Genomic DNA, 19438 nt, shown 5'->3' with positions numbered 1-19438 from the left:
TTATAACTGGCCAAGGAATTTTAAACACAGAGCAAAGCATAAAAGGGGCTAACAGCAATAATCTGGTGGATGAAAATGATGTTGGTACCCACAAAATACTTCAATTCCTTTTCTTAAACAAGGCACTTGGATTGAATGGGTTGCCACAGTGTCATTCCAATTTACACACATGACCCCTTTATTCTTTAATGAGCAGAACTAATACAATTAACTAACCATCAAATAAACTTTCAACAAAAGGTTGCTTACACAACCAAATCATAGTGTTATTATTAGTATTTTACTTTACTATATAAGACATGTCACATCTCCCAGAACCAGCTGTTTGTAGTAGGGCAATGCTTAATCCATGGTTGCCATTCCAATTGATTGAATATCGGAGATATAATGGCATTTTTCAAAGGTAACATGTCCACACATTCTTCATTTAACATTCAGTCCAGATCAGGTATTTGTCCAGAAAGAGTCTGTTCGCTCTTTGCAAAGTTCACAAACATATCCGGTCACACTATTTCCTGTGGAGAAAAGCATATACGCCTCAGTTTTAAATGATGACTCTTGTTTCAGTTTCCCTTCCAAACACTCCACCTCTGAAGTTGTTGAATCTGAATAAGTTACACTTTCGTAGCTTCTACCTGAGGTATCGTACCATGAGCTCTGCCTAAGGTACACTTTCCAAGGCTGTGACTGAGATAGATCTAGAAGAAAGTGAGAAAGTGCAGAAGCGAGTTACAAGAATCGTTCCAGAAAAGAGGAACTTGAATGATGAGAATAGATTAGAGAAGTTGGGACAGTTCTCCTTGGAGACAAGAAGGCTGAGAGGAAGTTTTTCAAAATATTGAGTGAGCTCGATAGAGTAGGTAGTGAGAAACTTTTCCCACCCATAAAAGGAACAAAATCAAAAGCACCTTGATTTAAAGTGACGTGTTAAAGAAGCAAGGGTGGTGTGAGAAAATAACCTTTCTCACACAGCAAGTAGTTAGGGAATGCACTGCCTGGAAATATGGTGGAGACAGTTCAGTTGAGACATTTAGGAGAACATTGGTTGGTTATTTGAATAAAAATTGCATGTATGGAAATGGAGAAAAAGCAGAAGTTTGGCACAAGATAATGATACCCATTGAAGAGCTAGTGTTGCAGGCACAATGGGCTGAATGGCCTCCTTTTGCGCTGTAACAATTCAGCAGTCATGGACAAGCACCCAGACATGGGTATATAGGTAACCCTTCCTGATGAAGGCCTTATGTCTGAAACGTCGACTCTCTTAACCCTCAGATGCTGCTTGATCTGCTGTACTTTTCCAGTGCCACATTTTTCCATTCTATATAGGTAACTGGCTTACTATAACCTGATGAATTTGAAGGAATCTAGTTAGAAAGGTTAATGGAGCCTTTGTATCCTGAGGACTGGAAAACAATGGTGTGACGATTCTGTTTCAGCCATCAAAGCCCTGGATAGAACACTCCAAAAGCAAGGTGCGTATTTCTGGACACTACTGCCTAGGAGGGATATCCTGACTTGGAAGTGTGGGTTCATGAGAAAGTTGCCTGAACTCCAAGATTATTAAAGAGATGCCTCCTGCCTTGTACGGAAGTGAGTGTTGGCAATCCAGAAGGAAAAGCCAGTAAGTCCTGTGAATGACACATACCGGTCCAACTCGTCAAAATGGAGCTCCAGTTCATTCATTTCCAACTACTTCTTTACTGATCACTCTCTCTGGCAATCCATTCCATCTCAGTCAAGTCCATTCTGGTTCTAATACAATGCGAACATACTGTGCACACTTTTGTGGATCAGTCAGTAGATCAGAGTTGGAATTCAGCCTGATTGTTTATCTTCCTCAGACAGTGGCCATAATCCGGCTGTCATCACCTGTAACTAGCTAACTCGGCTTTGACATGATGTTACTTTTCCACAGCCTGTATGCCTATAGCATTAAGCCGATAGCCATTACTCAATCTGAATGCCTGTGTGTGAAGACATGCTGAGTTCATTATAGATCACATCAGAATCACATTGAAAGACAAATGCCATGTTGTCCATATTCAAACTCTCAAAGCTCTCTACCTGACTTAAATATAGCTGCCATAATCTAAGTGATGGAACAATGAAGGAATAGATAGAAACAAAGAAAGAAAGAACAATACAGAACAGGAACAGCCCTCTGGTTCTCTGAGCCTGTGCTGACACATTCTTCCCATTCCAGACTAAAACTGTCTTCACTTACAGGATCGGTGTCCCGCTATTCCCTTCCTTTTCATGTATTCATCCAGGTGCATCTTGAATGCTGCTGTTGTGTTTGCTTCCACCGCTACCTCTGGCAGCGCATTCCAGGCACTCACTATCCTTTGTGTGATAAACCTGCCTCGCACATCTCTTTTAAACTTCTCCCCATACCCCTGAACCTTGAACCTGTGTCCCCTGGTAATTGACCTCTCTGCCCTGCAGAAAAGCCTCACACTATCCACTTTATCCATCCATTCACAATCTTACAAACTTTGATCAGGTCACCCCTCAATCCCCTGCATTCCAGTGAAAACAAACCCAGCCTATCCAACCTTTCTGCACAGCTAAAACCCCCTGTATCAGGCATCATCCTGATAATCCTTTTCTGAACCTTCTCCAAAGCGTCCACATTCTTCTGGTGGTGCGGTGACCAGAATTGCCCACAATATTCCAAGTGTGGCCTAACTAAAGTCCTATAAAGCTGCAGCATAACTTGCCTACCTTAATACTCAATTTCTGTTCCAATGAAGGGAGGTATGTTATTGGCCTTTTTTACTACCTTATCTCCCTGTGCTGCCACCTTCAGTGACCTGTGGACCTGCATATCCAGATCTCTCTGCATATCAAAACTCCTAAGGATTCTGCTATTCACTGTATAATTTCCACCTATACTTGACCATCCAAAATGTATACCTCACATTTGTCTGGATTAAACTGCATTTGTCATTTTCCTGCCCATGCCTCCAACTGATCTATATCCTGCTGTATCCTCTGACGATCCTCTTCACTATCAGCAACTCCACCAATCTTTGTATCGTCTGTAAATTTACTAATTAGACCAGCCATGTTTTCCTCCAAATCATTATGTCAACCACAAACAGCAGAGATCCCAGCATTGATCCCTGTGGTACACCGCTAGTCACAATCCTTCATTCCAAAAAGTATCATTCCATTGCTACCCTCAGTCTCCTGTGACTAATCCAGTCCTGTATCCATCTTGCAAACTCACCCTGATACCAAATGACTTCACCTTTTGTACCAGTTTGCCATGAAGGACCTTGTCAAAGGTTTTACTGAAGCACAATCTCCACCGCAGAAAATGATACCGTTTATCGCTAGTAAGTCCATATGCTTCTGCATGCGTATAGATCTTGTCCCTGAGAAACTTTCCTGATAATTTCCCTCCCATCGATGTGAGGCTAATAGGCCTGTAATTTGCTGGATTATCCTTGCTACCCTTCTTAAACAATGGGACAGCACTGGCTATTCTCCCGTCTGCTGGGACCTCACCTGTAGCCGAAGAGGACACAATGATGTCTGTCAATACTCCAGCAATTTGTTCTCTTGCCTTCTTCAATATTCTGTGATAGATCCCATCAGGACGTGGGGACATATCTACTTTAATACTTTTTAAAATACAAAACTCCTCTTCCTTTTTAATGGCAACTTGGCTTAGAAACTTGACACTCCCTTCTCTGAGATCATCCTCTACCAATTCCTTCTCTTTGTTGAATACTGACACGAAGTATTCGTTTAGAGCCTCTGCTACCTCTTCTGGCTCCACACATGTTTGCTAATAACTTTTCATGACCTCTTTTAGCCCTTCTAATTCCTTATTTAAATTTGTCATTGAGTATAGAGATGTACAGCATAGAAACAGACCCTTCGGTCCAACTCGTCCATTCCAACATGATATCCCAACTCAATCTAGTCCCATTTGCCAGCATCTGGCCCATATCCCTTTAAACCCTTCCATACATGTACCACCCTTTATGTGAAAATGTTGCCCCTGAGGTCTCTTTTATATCTTTCCCCTCTCACCCTAAACCTATGCCCTCTAGTTCTGGACTCTCTCAGCCCAGGGAAAAGACTTTGTCTATTTTTCCTATCTATGTCCCTCATGATTTTATCAACCTCTATAAGGTCACCCCTCAGCCTCTGATGCTCCAGGAAAAACAGCCCCAGCCTATTCAACTCGCCCTATAGCTCAAATCCTCCAACCCTGGTAACATCCTTATGAATCTTTTCTGAACTTTTCAAGTTTCACAACATCTTTCCGATAGGAAGGAGACCAGAATTTCACGCAATATTCCAAAAGTGGCTGACCCAATGTCCTATACAGCTGCAACATGACCTGCCAACTGCCGTACTCAATATCCTGACTAATAAAGGAAACCATACCAAATGCCTTCTTCATTATCCTATCTACATGCAACTCCACTTTCAAGGAGCTATGAACCTGCACTCCAAGATCTCTTTGTTCAGCAACACTCCCTAGGACCTTACCATTAAGTGTATAAGTCCTGCTAAGATGTGCTTTCCCAAAATGCAGCACTTCGCATTTATCTAAATTAAACTCCATCTGCCACTCCTCAGCCCATTGGCCCATCTGGTCCAGATCCTGTTGTAATCTCAGATAATCCTCTTCGCTGTTCACGACATCTCCAATTTTGGTGTCATCTGAAAACTTACTAACTGTACCTGTTATGCTCGCATCCAAATCATTTATATAAATGATGAAAAGTAGTGGACCCAGCACCGATCCTTGTGGCACTCCACTGGTCACAGGCCTCCAGTCCTCAACTCTCTCCAACCCTCCACCACCACCCTCTTTCTTCTACTTTTGAGCCAGTTCTGTATCCAAATGGCTAGTTCTCCCTGCATTCCATGAGATCTGACCTTGCTATCCAGTCTCCCATGGGGAACCTTGTCGAACACCTTACTGAAGTCCATATAGATCACATCTACCGCTCTGGCCTCCTCAATCCTCTTTGTTACTTCTTCAAAAAACTCAATCAAGTTTGTGAGACATGATTTCCCAAGCTCAAAGCCATGTTGACTATCCCTAATCAGTCCTTGCCTTTCCAAATACATGTAAATCCTCTTCCTCAGGATTCCCTCCAACAACTTGCCCATCCGCGACATCAGGTTCACTGGTCTATAGTTCCCTGGCTTGTTCTTACCACCCTTCTTAAATAGTGGCACCACGTTAGCCAACCTCCCCTCTTCCAGCACCTCACCTGTGACTATTGATGATGCAAATATCTCAGCAAGAGGCTCAGCAATCACTTCCTTAGCATCCCACAGAGTTCTAGGGCACACCTGATCAGGTCCTGGGGAATTATCCACTTTTATGCGTTTCAAGACATCCAGCACCTCTTTCTATGTAATATGAACATTTTTGAAAATGTCACCATCTATTTCCCTACATTCTGTATCTTCCATATTTTCTCCACAGTAAGCACAGATGCAAAATACTTGTTTAACATGTGGCTGAGAGGCTGATGCAGCAGGGAGGGTTTCAGATACCTAGACCATTGGAATACCTTCTGGGGAAAGTGGGATCTGTACATGAAGGATGGGTGCACCTGAACTGGAGGGGCCCAATGTCCTGGGAGGGAGATTTGCTCGTCTGATTCGGGAGAGTTTAAACTAGATTGGCAGGGGGGTGGGAATCAGAGCCACATATCTGAGAGTGGGACAATTGCAGATTGGGCAGTGACAGGATGTAGTGAAACAAAGGGATTGGTTAAAGTGTGTCTGCTACAATGTAATGAGTGTCAGAAATAAGAGTGACGAACTTAAGAGCATGGATCAGTACCTGGGGATACGATGTTGTGGCCATAACAAAGACATGGTTTTCACAAGGGCAGGAATGGTTGCTTGATGTCCCAGGGTTTAAAACATTTAAACCCTGGGACCGTTTAGAACCCTCAGACATTTAAACCCTCAGACCGTGTCTTCAGAATCCTTAAGGGGGAGGGTGTGCAGCCAGAAGTCGTGGTACACATTGGCACCAACGACATAGGTAGGAAGAGGGGTGGGGAGGTCATTCAAGAGCTCAAGGAGTTAGGCTGGAAGCTAAAAGCTAGGACAGACAGAGTCGTCATCTCTGGGTTGTTGCCAGTGCCAAGTGACAGTGAGGCAAGGAATAGGGAGAGAGTGCAGTTGAACACGTGGCTGCAAGGATGGTGTAGGAGGGAGGGCTTCAGGTATTTGGACAATTGGACTGCATTCTGGGGAAAGTGGGACCTGTACAAACACCCCTATCTAACAATGCTCCGCACTGACAGTATACCCCTATCTAACAATGCTCCGCGCTGACAGTATATCCCTATTTAATAGTGCTCCGCACTGACAGTATACCCCTATCTAACAATGCTCCGCGCTGACAGTATATCCCTATTTAATAGTGCTCCGCACTGACAGTATACCCCTATCTAACAATGCTCCGCGCTGACAGTATATCCCTATTTAATAGTGCTCCGCACTGACAGTATACCCCTATCTAACAATGCTCCGCGCTGACAGTATATCCCTATTTAATAGTGCTCCGCACTGACAGTATACCCCTATCTAACAATGCTCCGCGCTGACAGTATATCCCTATTTAATAGTGCTCCGCACTGACAGTATACCCCTATCTAACAATGCTCCGCGCTGACAGTATATCCCTATTTAATAGTGCTCCGCACTGACAGTATACCCCTATCTAACAATGCTCTGCACTGGCAGTATACCTCTATCGAACAATGCTCCGCGCCTACAGTATGCTCCTATCTAACAGTGCTCCGCACAGATAGTATACTCCTATCTAACAATGCTCCGCATTGACAGTAAACCCCGATCTAACAGTGCTCCGCACTGACAGTATACTTCCATCCAACAATGCTGAATACTCAATATATACCCCAGCTAACAGTGTTGCATCCTGACTGTATATCCCTGTCTAACAATGCTCCTTACTGACTGCACACCCTTGCAACTTTATCCTTTATGATTTGGTATGCCTTACCAGGCAGTAGGAATTTTTTGTTTTGTTTCTGAATGGTACCCCATAGACCCTCAGGATTATTTCAGGTTATGAGATGTTCACCCTGAATATCAACAGTAACTGAGGGCTGATCTCACTGGAAAGGAGTAGGCTGGTCACCAAAGATCAACTTGCGATAAAATGACAGGTTCATGGGGTTTGAGTCTGCTGAGTGTCACCAAACACTGGAAAGCCACTTTGTGTGTGGAGGCGATAGTGACTCACACTGCAGTACAGTGAGTTCATTGAACAGTGCACCCATTGTATAATGTAACCCTGACCTTGTACCATTCATACTGGCAATGTCTCTGCCAAACATTGACACATGGCTATCTGAATCCTTTAGTTGTGAAGCCGTAAAACGTTTATGACCTTTCTCATTTGCGGGTTGATGAAAGTATTTTGTACTTTTCTGGCAGGAAGCAATTATTTTACTGCAGTGAGCACTGTCTGGCAACCACTCGGTTGCAGACTGGAAAGGGTGGCCATGAGTTGAATAATTGGATGCAAATTTGCTGCTTAGTGTTTAAGGTTAGGTTGGGGAGAGGGTTGGTGTTCAGCTCAGAACCTCAGCAGTAATATCCCAACAAGACCTCAGCCCTAATGAGCCCTGGCGGATTGGCAAAGTCAAGTTGTCTTGCATCTTCAATTGTCTCACCTACCGTCAAGCCTCGAGGCTCCTTACTGACCAACTAACCGTACAGATATACATGTTAGGAGCAAGAGGAGGCTATTCAGTCCCTCGAGCCTGCTGCACCATTTTAAGTGATCTGTTTCAGGCCTCCTACTTTGCTGAATGTTCTCCCTTGTCCTTTAGGTTATTGATTGACGGGTCCAACTTACCCTTAAAAATGTTCACTGACCTTGCTTCCACTCTTCTCTGGGGAACAGAATTACCTTCTAAGGGGAAAAAGTTTTTCTTCTGCTCTGCCTTAAATGGGAGACTCCTCATTTTTAAACTGTGTCAATTTGTTCTAGTCGTATCAGGGCCCAGCAAACATCATGTCATTCTGAAACCCCACATATTTTGTTTAGCTGATTTTACCCAAAGCAAGCCTGTTGGTTCAACAACCTCTCCTATCTCTCTATTTCTCTCTGACAGCCATGTTGAATTTGTTGATTGTCTGAAGTGATTATTTAGTTCATGATTCAATCACTCAAAGCTTTTTTTTTCTCTTCCCCTACAGGTAAGTGAATTGAAAGTAAAAGTAATCCTATTCTCTGCTACTCTGTGACATGCTTTTGATCAAAAAGCCCACGGGAAGTGAAGTGGTGGTTGACGCAATTGCGGTTGCAATAAATCTGGAATACATAGCTTACAGAAGATGGTAAGTGTCAATCCCAGCCAAAACAGTGGAGCAAGTGTGGACATTTCACAGTGCTGTGACCTAGGAGGGAAGCTCAGTCTCCAATGTCGGCTCTCTCTGTCAGAGCAGAAAGCACATCGCAGTAGTTGTATATTATTGCACATGCGTTCAGATATGAATGCTAAGGCTTTGTGGGTCTGGCTTCAATATGGCACAGGGTTGTTTAACCTTCCAATGAGGTGATAAACACCTCAGCAACACAAAGGTGCTATGATTCTCTGCACTCACTTCTTTCATTTATTTTTAATTAACCTGTTCAGTTGTGGTATGACACACTTCTCAACCTGGTCTCTTGGCTCAGAGGCGGTTGTAAGCTGGTTCAAATCTAAACTGAGATTGGGTGGAATTGTTGAATATGACTTGTGTATGTTACTTCAAGTTATGCACTTAATCATTTACTAACTGGAGATTGGAGCGATAACGTCTGGGGATGAATTTTATTTGGAATTTGAACAACTTGATCAGATTACAATGCCTTTTATTTCAATGTCTCCTTGGGCTTTTATGACTGTTTTATTTGCATAAACAAACAAGAAGTTTCAAGTGCATAGCTTCAGTTCAGTAGTAAAGCCACTGTACCATAGTTTGAAGGACATCATTGTCTGTAAGGTTTCCAGCGATTCAATCATGGGGTGGCTTCGAAGCACTGTAGCTCTCCTGCACAAAATTGCTAGTTGTTGGACCAGTTTTGTATTCCAATGTCACTGCCATCATTTTGTATTCTTCCAGCATCATGTCAGCCTGTTAATGAGCACTCGGTGTCATGATTACTTGCTTGCTCTCAAAGTAAGAGCTGCTGAATTAATAAGATTTACCAGGATGTTGCCTGGAATGGAGAGGAAGTCGTACGAGGATCGGTTGAGAGTTCTCGGCCTTTTCTCGTTGGAACGGCGAAGGATGAGGGGTGACTTGATAGAGGTTTATAAGATGATCAGAGGAATAGATAGAGTAGACAGTCAGAAACTTTTTCTCCGGGTACAACAGAGTGTTACAAGGGGACATAAATTTAAGGTGAAGGGTGGAAGGTATAGGGGAGATGTCAGGGATGGGTTCTTTACCCAGAGAGTGGTGGGGGCATGGAATGCGCTGCCCGTGGGAGTGGCAGAGTCAGAATCATTGGTGACCTTTAAGCGGCAATTAGATAGGAACATGGATAGGTGCTTTAGCTAGGACAAATGTTCGGCACAACATCGTGAGCCAAAGGGCTTGTCCTGTGCTGTATTGGTTCTATGTTCTATGTTCTAAAAAGAACAGGGAGGGTGGAAAACGAGGAGGGGGTGTAAGCATTGCTAATCAGAGAGTGCATCACAGCTACAGAAATGAAGGTTGTTGAGGAAGGTCTGTCTGCTGAGTCAGTATGGGTGGAAGTCAGGAATAGCAAGGGAGCAGCCACCTCATTGGGGGTTTTCTACAGAACCCCTAATAGCAGTAGAGGGATTGAAGAACGCATAGGCAGGCAGATTCTGGAAAAATGCAGAGGTAGCAGGGTTGTAGTTATGGGTGATTTCAACTTTCTCAATGTCGACTGGAACCTCCTAAGTGCAGATGGTTTGGATGGAGCCATTTTTGTCAGGTGTGTTCAGAAGGGTGTCCTTACTCAGTATGTAGACAGACCGACGAGGGGAGAGGCCATTTTGGATTTGGTGCTTGGCAATGAGCCAGGACTGGTATCAGATCTCATGGTGGGAGAACACTTTGGTGACAGTGATCACAACTGCCTAACATTTAACATAGCCTTAGAGAGGGAACCGAACAGTTACCGTGGGAAGATATTTAATTGGGGAAAAGGAAAGTATGACGCTATCAGACAGGATTTGGGAAGTACAGATTGGGAACAATTGTTCCACAGGAGGGCACAGCAAACATGTTGAGACTGTTTAAGGAGCAGTTGTTGCGAGTGATGCACGCATTTATTCCTCTGAGACAGGTAAGAAGGGGTAAAATTAAGGAGCCTTGGATGATGAGAACAGAGGAGCTTTTCGTCAAAAGGAAGAAAGCAGCATAAATAAGGTGGAGGAAGCAAGGATCTAGCACATTTTTAGAGGATTACAGAAAGGAGCTCAGAAAGGGACTGAGGAGAGCCAGGAGGGGGCACGAAAAAGGCTTGGCAAATAGGATTAGGGAGAACCCAAAGGCATTTTACTCATATGTGACGAATAAGAGAATGATCTGGGAGAAGGTAGGGCCAATCAGGGATAGCAGAGGGAACTTGTGCGTGGAGTATGAGCAGATAGGGAAGCCCTAAATGAGTATTTTGCTTCTTGGTGACAGTGATCACAACTGCCTAACATTTAACATAGCCTTAGAGAGGGAACCGAACCGAGTATTTTGCTTCAGTTTTCTCCAAGGAAGGGACCTTATTGTGAATGAGAACTTTGAGGAGCTGGGATACAGGCTTGACCAGATCAAGACTGATGAAGTTGATGTGCTGGAAATTTTGGAAAACATTAAGAGGGATAAGTCCCCAGGGCCAGACCAGATTTATCCATGGCTGCTCTGGAGAGTGAGAAAGGAGGTTGCTAAGCTGCTGGGAAAGATCTTTGCCTCCTCACTCTCCACGGGAGTCGTACCGGAGGATTGGAAGGAGGTGAATGTTGTTCCTCTTTTCAAGAAGGGTAATAGGGAAATCCCTGGCAATTACAGACCAGTTAGTCTTACGTCTGTGGTCAGCAAAGTTTTGGAATAATTCTGAGGGATAGGATCTATGACTATTTGGCAAAGCATAGCGTGATTAAAGGCAGTCAGTATGGCTTTGTGAGGGGCAGGTTATGCCTCACAAATCTTATTGAGTTTTTCAAGGAGGTGACAAGACAGGTCGACAAAGGTCGAGCAGTGGATGTGGTGTATATGTACTTCAGCAAGGCATTTGATAAGGTTCCCCATGGTAGACTCATTCATAAAGTCAGGAAGTATGGGATACAAGGAGATTTGGCTATCTGGATTCAGGACTGGCTGGCCGACAGAAGGCAGAGAGTGGTTGTAGATGGAAATTATTCTGCCTGGAGGTCAGTGTTGAGTGGGGTCCCGCAGGGCTCTGTTCTTGGACATCTGATCTTTGTAGTTTTTACAAATGACTTGGATGAGGAGGTTGAGGTGTGGGTTACTAAATTTGCAGATGACACAAAGGTTGGAGGTGTCGTTAATAGTATCGAGGGCTATTGAAGGCTGCACCGCGTCATAGACAGGTTGCAGAGTTGGGCTGAGAAATGGCAGATTGAGTTCAACCTGGATAAATGTGAAGTGATGCATTTTGGAAGGTTAAACTCGAATGCTGAATGTAGGATTAAAGACAGGATTCTTGGAAGTGTGGAGGAACAGAAGGATCTGGGTGTAAAAGTACATAGATCCCTCAAAGTTGCCACCCAAGTGGATAGGGTTGTTAAGAAAGCATATGGTGTTTTGGCTTTCATTAACAGGGGGAATCGAATTTAAGAGCTGCGAAGTTTACTACAGCTTTACAAGTCCCTGGTGAGACCACACTTGGAATATTGTGTCCGGTCTGGTTGCCCTACTATAGGAAAGATACAGAGGCTTTGGAGAAGGTGCAAGGAAGGTTTACTGGACTGGAGGGCTTGCCTTATGAAGAAAGATTGAAAAAGCTCTGACTTTTCTCTCTGGAGAGAAGGAGGAAGAGAGGAGATCCGATCGAGGTATACAAGATGATGAGAGGAATAGATAGAGTCAATAGCCAGAGACGTTTCCCCAGGGCAGGATTGACGGGTACAAGGAGTCATAGTTTTAAGATATAGAAAGGTATAGGGAAAGGTATAGAGGAGACATCAGAGGTAGGTTTTTTACACAGAGAGTTGTGAATGCATGGAATGCGTTGCCAGCGGTGGTGGTGGAAGCAGAGTCATTGGGGACACATGGAGAGCAGTGAATTGAGGGGTGCGTAGGTTAAGTTATTGTATTTTACATTAAGATTTAACCTCGGCACAACATCGTGGACATAAGGGCCTGTTCTTTGCTGTACTTTTCTATGTTCTATGTATGGAGAAAGTGAGGACTGCAGATGCTGGAGATCAGAGCTGAAAATGTGTTGCTGGAAAAGCACAGCAGGTCAGGCAGCATCCAAGGAGCAGGAGAATCGATGTTTCGGGCATAAGCCCTTCTTCAGGAATGAGGAAAGTGTGCCCGAAGTTGATTCTCCTGCTTTTTGGATGCTGCCTGACCGGCTGCGCTTTTCCAGCAACACATTTTCAGCTATGTTCTATGTTTAGTATCTCCCCCATCTCTGTGGCTCCACACAAAGGCTGCCTTACCGATTTCTGAGGGGCTCTATTCTCTCCCTTTTATCCTTAACGAATTTGTAAAACCCCTCTGGATTCTCCTTAACCATATTTGCCAAAGCTATCTCATGTCCCCTTTTTGCCCTCCTGATTTCCCTCTTAAGTAAACTCATATTGCCTTTATACTCTTCTCGCTCGAACTATCCTGTCTATACCTAACATATGCTTCCTTCTTTTCATAACCAAACCCTCAATTTCTCTCGTCATCTAGGATTCCCTGCACATACCAGCCTTTTCTTTCACCCTAATGGGAATATACTGCCTCTGGACTCTCATTATCTCATTTCTGAAGGCTTTCCATTTTCCAGCCGTCCCTTTACCTGCGAACGTCAGCCCCCAATCAGCTTTTGAAAATTCTTGCCTAATACCATCAAAATTAGCCTTCCTTCAATTTAGAAGTTCAATTGTTAGATCTGGTCTATCCCTTTCCATCACTATTTTAAAACGAATAGAATTATGGTCGCTGGCCCCAAAGTGCCCACCAATACCCCACACCCCCGACCCCACTGACACCTCAGTCACCTGACCTGCCTTATTTACCAAGAACAGATTAAGTTTTGCACCTTCTCTAGTAGGTAAATCCACATACTGAATCAGAAAATGTTTATATACACACTTAACAAATTCCTCTACATCTAAACCCTGAACACTATTCATAGTCCAGTTTATGTTTGGATAGTTAAAAATCCTCTACCATAATCACCCTATTATTCTTACAGAGGACTGAGATCTCCTTACAAATTTGTTTCTCAATTTCCCGCTGAATTTTAGGGGTGTATAATACAATCCCAATAAGGTGATCATCTCTTTCTTATTTCTCAGCTCCACCCAAATAACTTCCCTGGATGTATTTCCAGGACTATCCTCCCTCGGAATAGCTGTAATGCTGTCCCTTATCAAAAACTCCACTCCCCCTCCTGAACAAAACCTTTTCAGATATTAATATTGTGCTGAAATTATGCACAAATTTCCATTAAAATTTATGAAATCCTGAAAATCTCATGATTTCCTTTAGGAACAGCGAATTCGGTTAGAAACTACTTTTACTGTCCTTGGTAACACTTGTCTTTGTCCTATGGTATATCTGATTAGATTACTTACAGTGTGGAAACAGGCCTTCGGCCCAGTAAGTCCACACCGACCCTCCAAAGAGCAACCCACCCAGACCCATTTCCCCCTTCACCTAACACTATGGGCAATTTAGCACAGCCAATTCACCTAATCTGCACATTTCTGGATTGCAGGAGGAAACCAGAGCACCCGGAGGAAACCCACGCAGACACGGGGAGAATGTGCAAACTCCACACAGACAGTTGCCTGAGGCAGGAATTGAACCCGGGTCTCTGGCGCTGTGAGGCAGCAGTGCTAACCACTGTGCCACCTTGCCGACCATGGTGACTTACTCTTGCTTTTGTGAATTCACTTTTGGCTAAATTTATTACTAAGCCAGTCAACTATAAACAGGTCTTTGACTAGTAACAGCTCCTGCTCACGTGCTTTCTCCATGAGTTACTATATATGATTGCACTGTTTGCACCATCGCATAAAATAGACTACTTCAGCTATGACGTGATTCACAAGTCTCTGGAATGTAGCCCTTCTTTCCTTATATACGCCTAGGGTTTCATCAGTTCCGATCCTCCTAGACTTTACGTATGTGTGCTTTTTCTTTTTGACAAAGGTGATACCCTTTCTGGTCATCCAAGGTTCATGTAACTTGCCATATCTATCCTTCATTCTCACAAGAATGTGCTGCTCCTAAACTCTTATCAACTGCAGTTTGAAATATCACACATGTCCAACTTGCATTTACCCTCAAACAGCCACTTCTAATCAAAATTCTCCAGTTCCTGCCTAATAATGTCCCCCAATTTAGTACCTTCACCTGAGGACTGCTGTTATCCCTACCCATGAATACGTTAAAACTCACAGTATTATGTTCACTCGGTCCGAAATGATCCCCCCCTGAAACTTCGCTCACCTGGCCAGGCTTATTTCTCAAAATCAGGTCCAGTATAACCCTTGGAGAAAGTGAGGACTGCAGATGCTGGAGATCAGAGTCGAGAGTGTGGTGCTGGAAAAGCACAACAGGTCAGGCAACATCTGAGGAGCAGGGGAATCGATGTTTTGGACCTGATGACGGGCTTATGCCAGAAATGTCGATTCTCCTGCTCCTCGGATGTTGCCTGACCTGCTGTGCTTTTCCAACACCACACTCTTGACCCAGTATAACCACTTCCCTGGTTGGATTGTTTACAAACTGTGTCAAGAAACCCTCCTGAATGGCCCTTACAAATTATGCCCCATCCAAGCCACTAGCACAAAGTGAATCCCTGTCGATATAGGGGAAATTAAAATCACCTAGCACAACACCTCTGCTGTTACATATTCTCTCCTCTATCACCCACTGATTTTTGGGAGGCCTGTAGTATACTCCAAGTACTGTGATTTCTCTTTTCTATTTCTGAGTTCTATTCCTATTGCCTGGCTGCACGAGCTGTGTGATGTATGCTTGGGTGTCGTGTCCAGCTACATGGATCACTAAAGCAGGTACAGGAAATAATCACAAAGGCAAATGGAATGTGAGAATAAAAGGGAGCTGAAATTATGCTTCAACTATACAAAGCTCTAGTCAGACACACATGAAATAATCTGTAGCAGTTCTATGTGACATCTAAGGATTGATAAATATTGGTTTTGGAGGGAAAGCAGCATGTACTATAATGATAACTGAACTCCAATGATCGAATTATGATGAAAGATTTGAACAAGGAAGGTTGTAATCAGTGCAAAGATAAGGGTAGTTACAGAGAAACCACTTCTGCCTGCTGGGGTATCTAGGGCGAAGGGACATAGTCAAAAATGTTGAACCAGACCTTCTAGGAAAAAAATGAAGAAACAGTTCTGAAAACAGAGAGTGATACTAGTTTGGAACTCTCTCCCGCAGGAAACAATTACATTAGGTCACAGACCAGCCGTGGTTACACTGAATGCTAGAACAGGTCCTAGTTATAAAATGAACTTCTTCTGTTTCTTTACTAAATATATATTAAGAGCTGTACAAGTTTATCAATGCATATCACCGTGAGGGAAACTTCAAAGGAATTGCAGTTTGCCATCCCATTCATTACTTTGGGTCATTAAATTGTGTAATAGTTTTGTAGATGGCCCAAGGTTGAAGGTAGGTACAGTCATAGAGCAATTGGGATAAATTTGAAGATGTACTATAAGAGTGTTCTGTTTAACCCTCCAAATAAATTTATTTTACTTTCAGTTCGTTACTGGCAGAAACTGGTGTATCAATTGACAATTGATCCCAATCTGAGATGTGTGACATAAAGGAAACATTTATCTTGGATCCTGAGTGTTCCTGAAAAGAAAGAATTGCCACTGAAGCCTTTTACCTTGCACTGATCAGAACAGAATTATGAGAATATCACATCTCAAAGGGAACAACAATTTATATCACATGAGAAAAGGATGCTAACTTATTGTCAAATGTTGGTTAGTAGAGTTGTTACCATGGAGACTAATCAGCACCCACTCATAAACTAATTAATATCCTCTTCTTAAGTTGTATAAGTTGTTGTTCCCATTGAGATTTGAGACTTTTGCAATTCTATCCTGATCATTGCAAGACACAAGCTTCAACAATCCAACTCTTCTATCAGCAATGCTCAAGTTCCATTCTTTCAAGTGACTATTAACCAGATCCTTTTATTTTTAAAATTTATCTTGCGATAACATCACTGACAAAGTTGGTATTTACTGGCCATATGCAATTGACCATGAGAAAGAGTGACCCAGCAACCAAGATGGCATGGTGGTATTTTATAAATATCAAAGTTGGAATGGTGTGTTAAGGGGAACATGGGTGAGATGGTTTTCCCATGCTGCTACCTTTTCTCTGTCTCAGTGCTAGGTCGTCAGATGCTGCAGTATATACAGGCACACTTACCGATGTAACTGACAATGGCACTTTCACCGATTCCAATTCAAGTAAGCTCTTTCTGGTCTTGCAGATGCAGGTAATCCACTTGCTGTATTCCGCCCTTATCTTAAGAGGTTGAAGCAAAGGAATTTATTAAATTTTGCGGCTGATAAATTAAGATTCTGCACATAATCTTCTAATCTATTTTTTACAGAAAAGCATGATGCACAGTTTAGAATAATTGACTGGTTCCACATTCTTTGGTGGCCAATATTGCTCCCAGTATTCACAGGTTAAACACGGAGCATAAACTAAAGTTCAGCTTACAGTACACCCAGCTCTACCTTAGAGGAAAATCATGATGAATTAGTCTATTCTCCTATACCTGGGCCACAGATACTTTGTAGTTCAGTATCAAGATGGTTGGATTTGAAGCTGATGCAACCTCAGATTTGTGGTGAAGTCATACTCAGCCTATAATGCAGGCGAACATGAAGGAAAGGGAAAGTGAGAACTCCTACTTATGTTCCAACCTCCGCATGACCCAAAGTAGATATTTTTGGCACAATAAAGTGAAATATAATGGCCAATTTTTACACAGGCACATCCCACAAATGGCACTGAGATCACGAACCAAAAATCTGTGATAGACGAGGGATGCCTATTGGCAGGGATACCAGGAAACTTATGCTGTGGTTTGAAATAATGTTATTGCATCTTTCACTGAACAACAGGAGGAGGCCATTCAGCCCATCAAGTCTGCTCCATCATTCAAATAGATCATAGCTGGTTATGTACCTCAATTTCCCCATGCTTTATCCATATCTCTTGATGTCATTAGCATCCATAAGACTACTTCTGCCTTGAACATGCTCAAAGATTTACCGACAATATTTGTATGAAAGAGGAAACAGACCTTTCGTTTAATGCCTAAAACAAAAAACAGCCACCTCTGATGGCGCTACCCTCCGTCAGTATCATGCTGAAGCATTAGCCTGGACTATATGCCCAACATGCCTGCAATGGGATTCAAATCCTAACCCCATCAGATGCACAAGTTGGGGTGAGCCAGAACTGAGAGACCAGCGTCCACGGGTAATTTACATCCTTGGTTCTCAGCTTTCAGCATTTTGCTGAGGTTAAATGGGAACCATGTCTCCCAAAAACAGGGCAGTTGAGGTCAAAGGTCAATTGAAAATGTCAAGAATAAAATTGATTTTTTTTGTTCTGTGAGAGGTCATGAGGGTCAATGTGGGTAGATGAGCTAACTAAATGGTGGAACATTTTTGAAGACTGAATGTCTGACTCTAGTTCCTATGTTGTGACTTATTCCATTCTAATGCAAACCTCAAGTACAATACCACATGCCTTGGGATTTAACACACAAAGGATGATGAAGATGAAGGTGCCTTGAAAACTGTTGACAATTGTGAATAAATAGGCCATCACGATTGTTTCCTCCTGAAAATGAAACAAGCCGAGAATCCAAGTACAGCCCAGGATAAAGATTTGTCCAATGGCTTTAAACGTCAGCATCCTGCAATGAGGGGCAAACTATTAGACATGGTAGTGACGGAAACACTTATGAGCTCTACCAGACTCTGAGATGAACTATTAGTTTTTAAATATATCTAAACAATATACCTATCTTGCTCAGCAGCGAAACTGGGAAGAAGGTGGCAATGCACCCACCCATGCTCCCGGGCCACAGCCAAGTGATGTAGGGGGAGGTATGGAAGCTTGCTGTCAGCAAGGGAGGGAGTTTGGTACACATTTTCCCAATGCCAGATCCTGCAATAAGACACTGGTACACCTGTGAATGAAGCACTCAACAGGGTTTGCTTTTTGAGGTCCCATAATGATGGTTAACCCCAATCATTACTGGCTGAATACAGCCAGAACAGCTTTGGGTGTTCTTTTGATAATCATAATATGTTCTACTGTTCCTTTCTTTCATACTACCCCAGTCCTTCATTCCATTTGAGCATTCATTAATTAGCCTAGCACCACACAGACACCACTAACCCTCCTCCAGAAAGCCATTATTGATTGCAATGAAATCATAATTTCATATCTTCAGAACAAGGCCACCTGCAAGGATGTGAATGTACAATCTTTTTACTTGAGTTTAAGATATGTGTCTCTAAACTTCAGTTCAGGTACTTCTAATTATTCTTTTAAGAGATGTGGACAATGCTAACTAGGCCAGCATTATCGTCCCTTATTGCCCTTGAGAAAATACTGGTTAGTTGCTTTCTTGACCTGCTGTAGGCCATGCAGTGTAGATACAGTTACAGTGTTGTTAGGAAGGGGGTTCCAAGATTTTGACCCAGTGATATTGAAGGAATGGTGATGTACTTGCAGGTCAGAATGGTGTGTGGCTTGGGGGCAAACTTGCAAAGGGTAGTGTTCTTATGTACCTGCTACTATAAGGTAGAGATCATGGATTTGAAAGGAGCTATTGAAGGAACCTTCGTAAGTTGCTGCAGTGTATCTTGTAGACGGTATACACTGTAGCCACAGTATACTGGTGATGGGAATGTATGTTGAAGATGGTGTATGTGGTGCCAAACAAGTGAGCTGCTTGGACCTCGATGGTGTCCAGCTTCTTGAGTATTTTCAGAACTATACCTATTCAGGCAAGTGGACAGTATTTCATCACACTACTGACTTGTGCCTTGTAGATGGTTTTGGGAGGCCGGGCAGGAACAGAATTCCCAACCTGTAAACAATGGAATGAGGGAACAGGGTAACAGGAACTGCCCATCCAACTCCACATTGATGAGCTCCCAGTCGTTTAGATCAGGACTGA

General features: G+C 43.0%; 1 protein-coding gene across 3 annotated transcripts in view; it reads right to left on the bottom strand.

The window, feature by feature from the left end:
• Window positions 1-264: 264 nt before the first annotated feature.
• The window catches only part of LOC122552181 (adhesion G protein-coupled receptor E3-like), a 77943-nt gene continuing 58769 nt past the window's right edge, over window positions 265-19438 (bottom strand). For all 3 annotated transcript variants that reach the window (XM_043694756.1, XM_043694759.1, XM_043694758.1), the window contains 3 exons: window positions 17995-18163; window positions 16654-16752; window positions 265-515 (listed from right to left, as the gene is read on the bottom strand). In XM_043694756.1, the coding sequence (XP_043550691.1) occupies window positions 504-515; window positions 16654-16752; window positions 17995-18163 (280 nt within the window). In that variant the 3' untranslated portion in view covers window positions 265-503. The remainder of the gene's footprint in view (window positions 516-16653; window positions 16753-17994; window positions 18164-19438) is intronic.

The sequence above is a fragment of the Chiloscyllium plagiosum genome, chromosome 8 (genome assembly GCF_004010195.1).
Source record: "Chiloscyllium plagiosum isolate BGI_BamShark_2017 chromosome 8, ASM401019v2, whole genome shotgun sequence".
NCBI lineage: Eukaryota > Metazoa > Chordata > Chondrichthyes > Orectolobiformes > Hemiscylliidae > Chiloscyllium > Chiloscyllium plagiosum.
The sequence above is the reverse complement of the archived record's forward strand: the minus strand, read 5'-3'. Positions and strand labels throughout refer to the sequence as shown.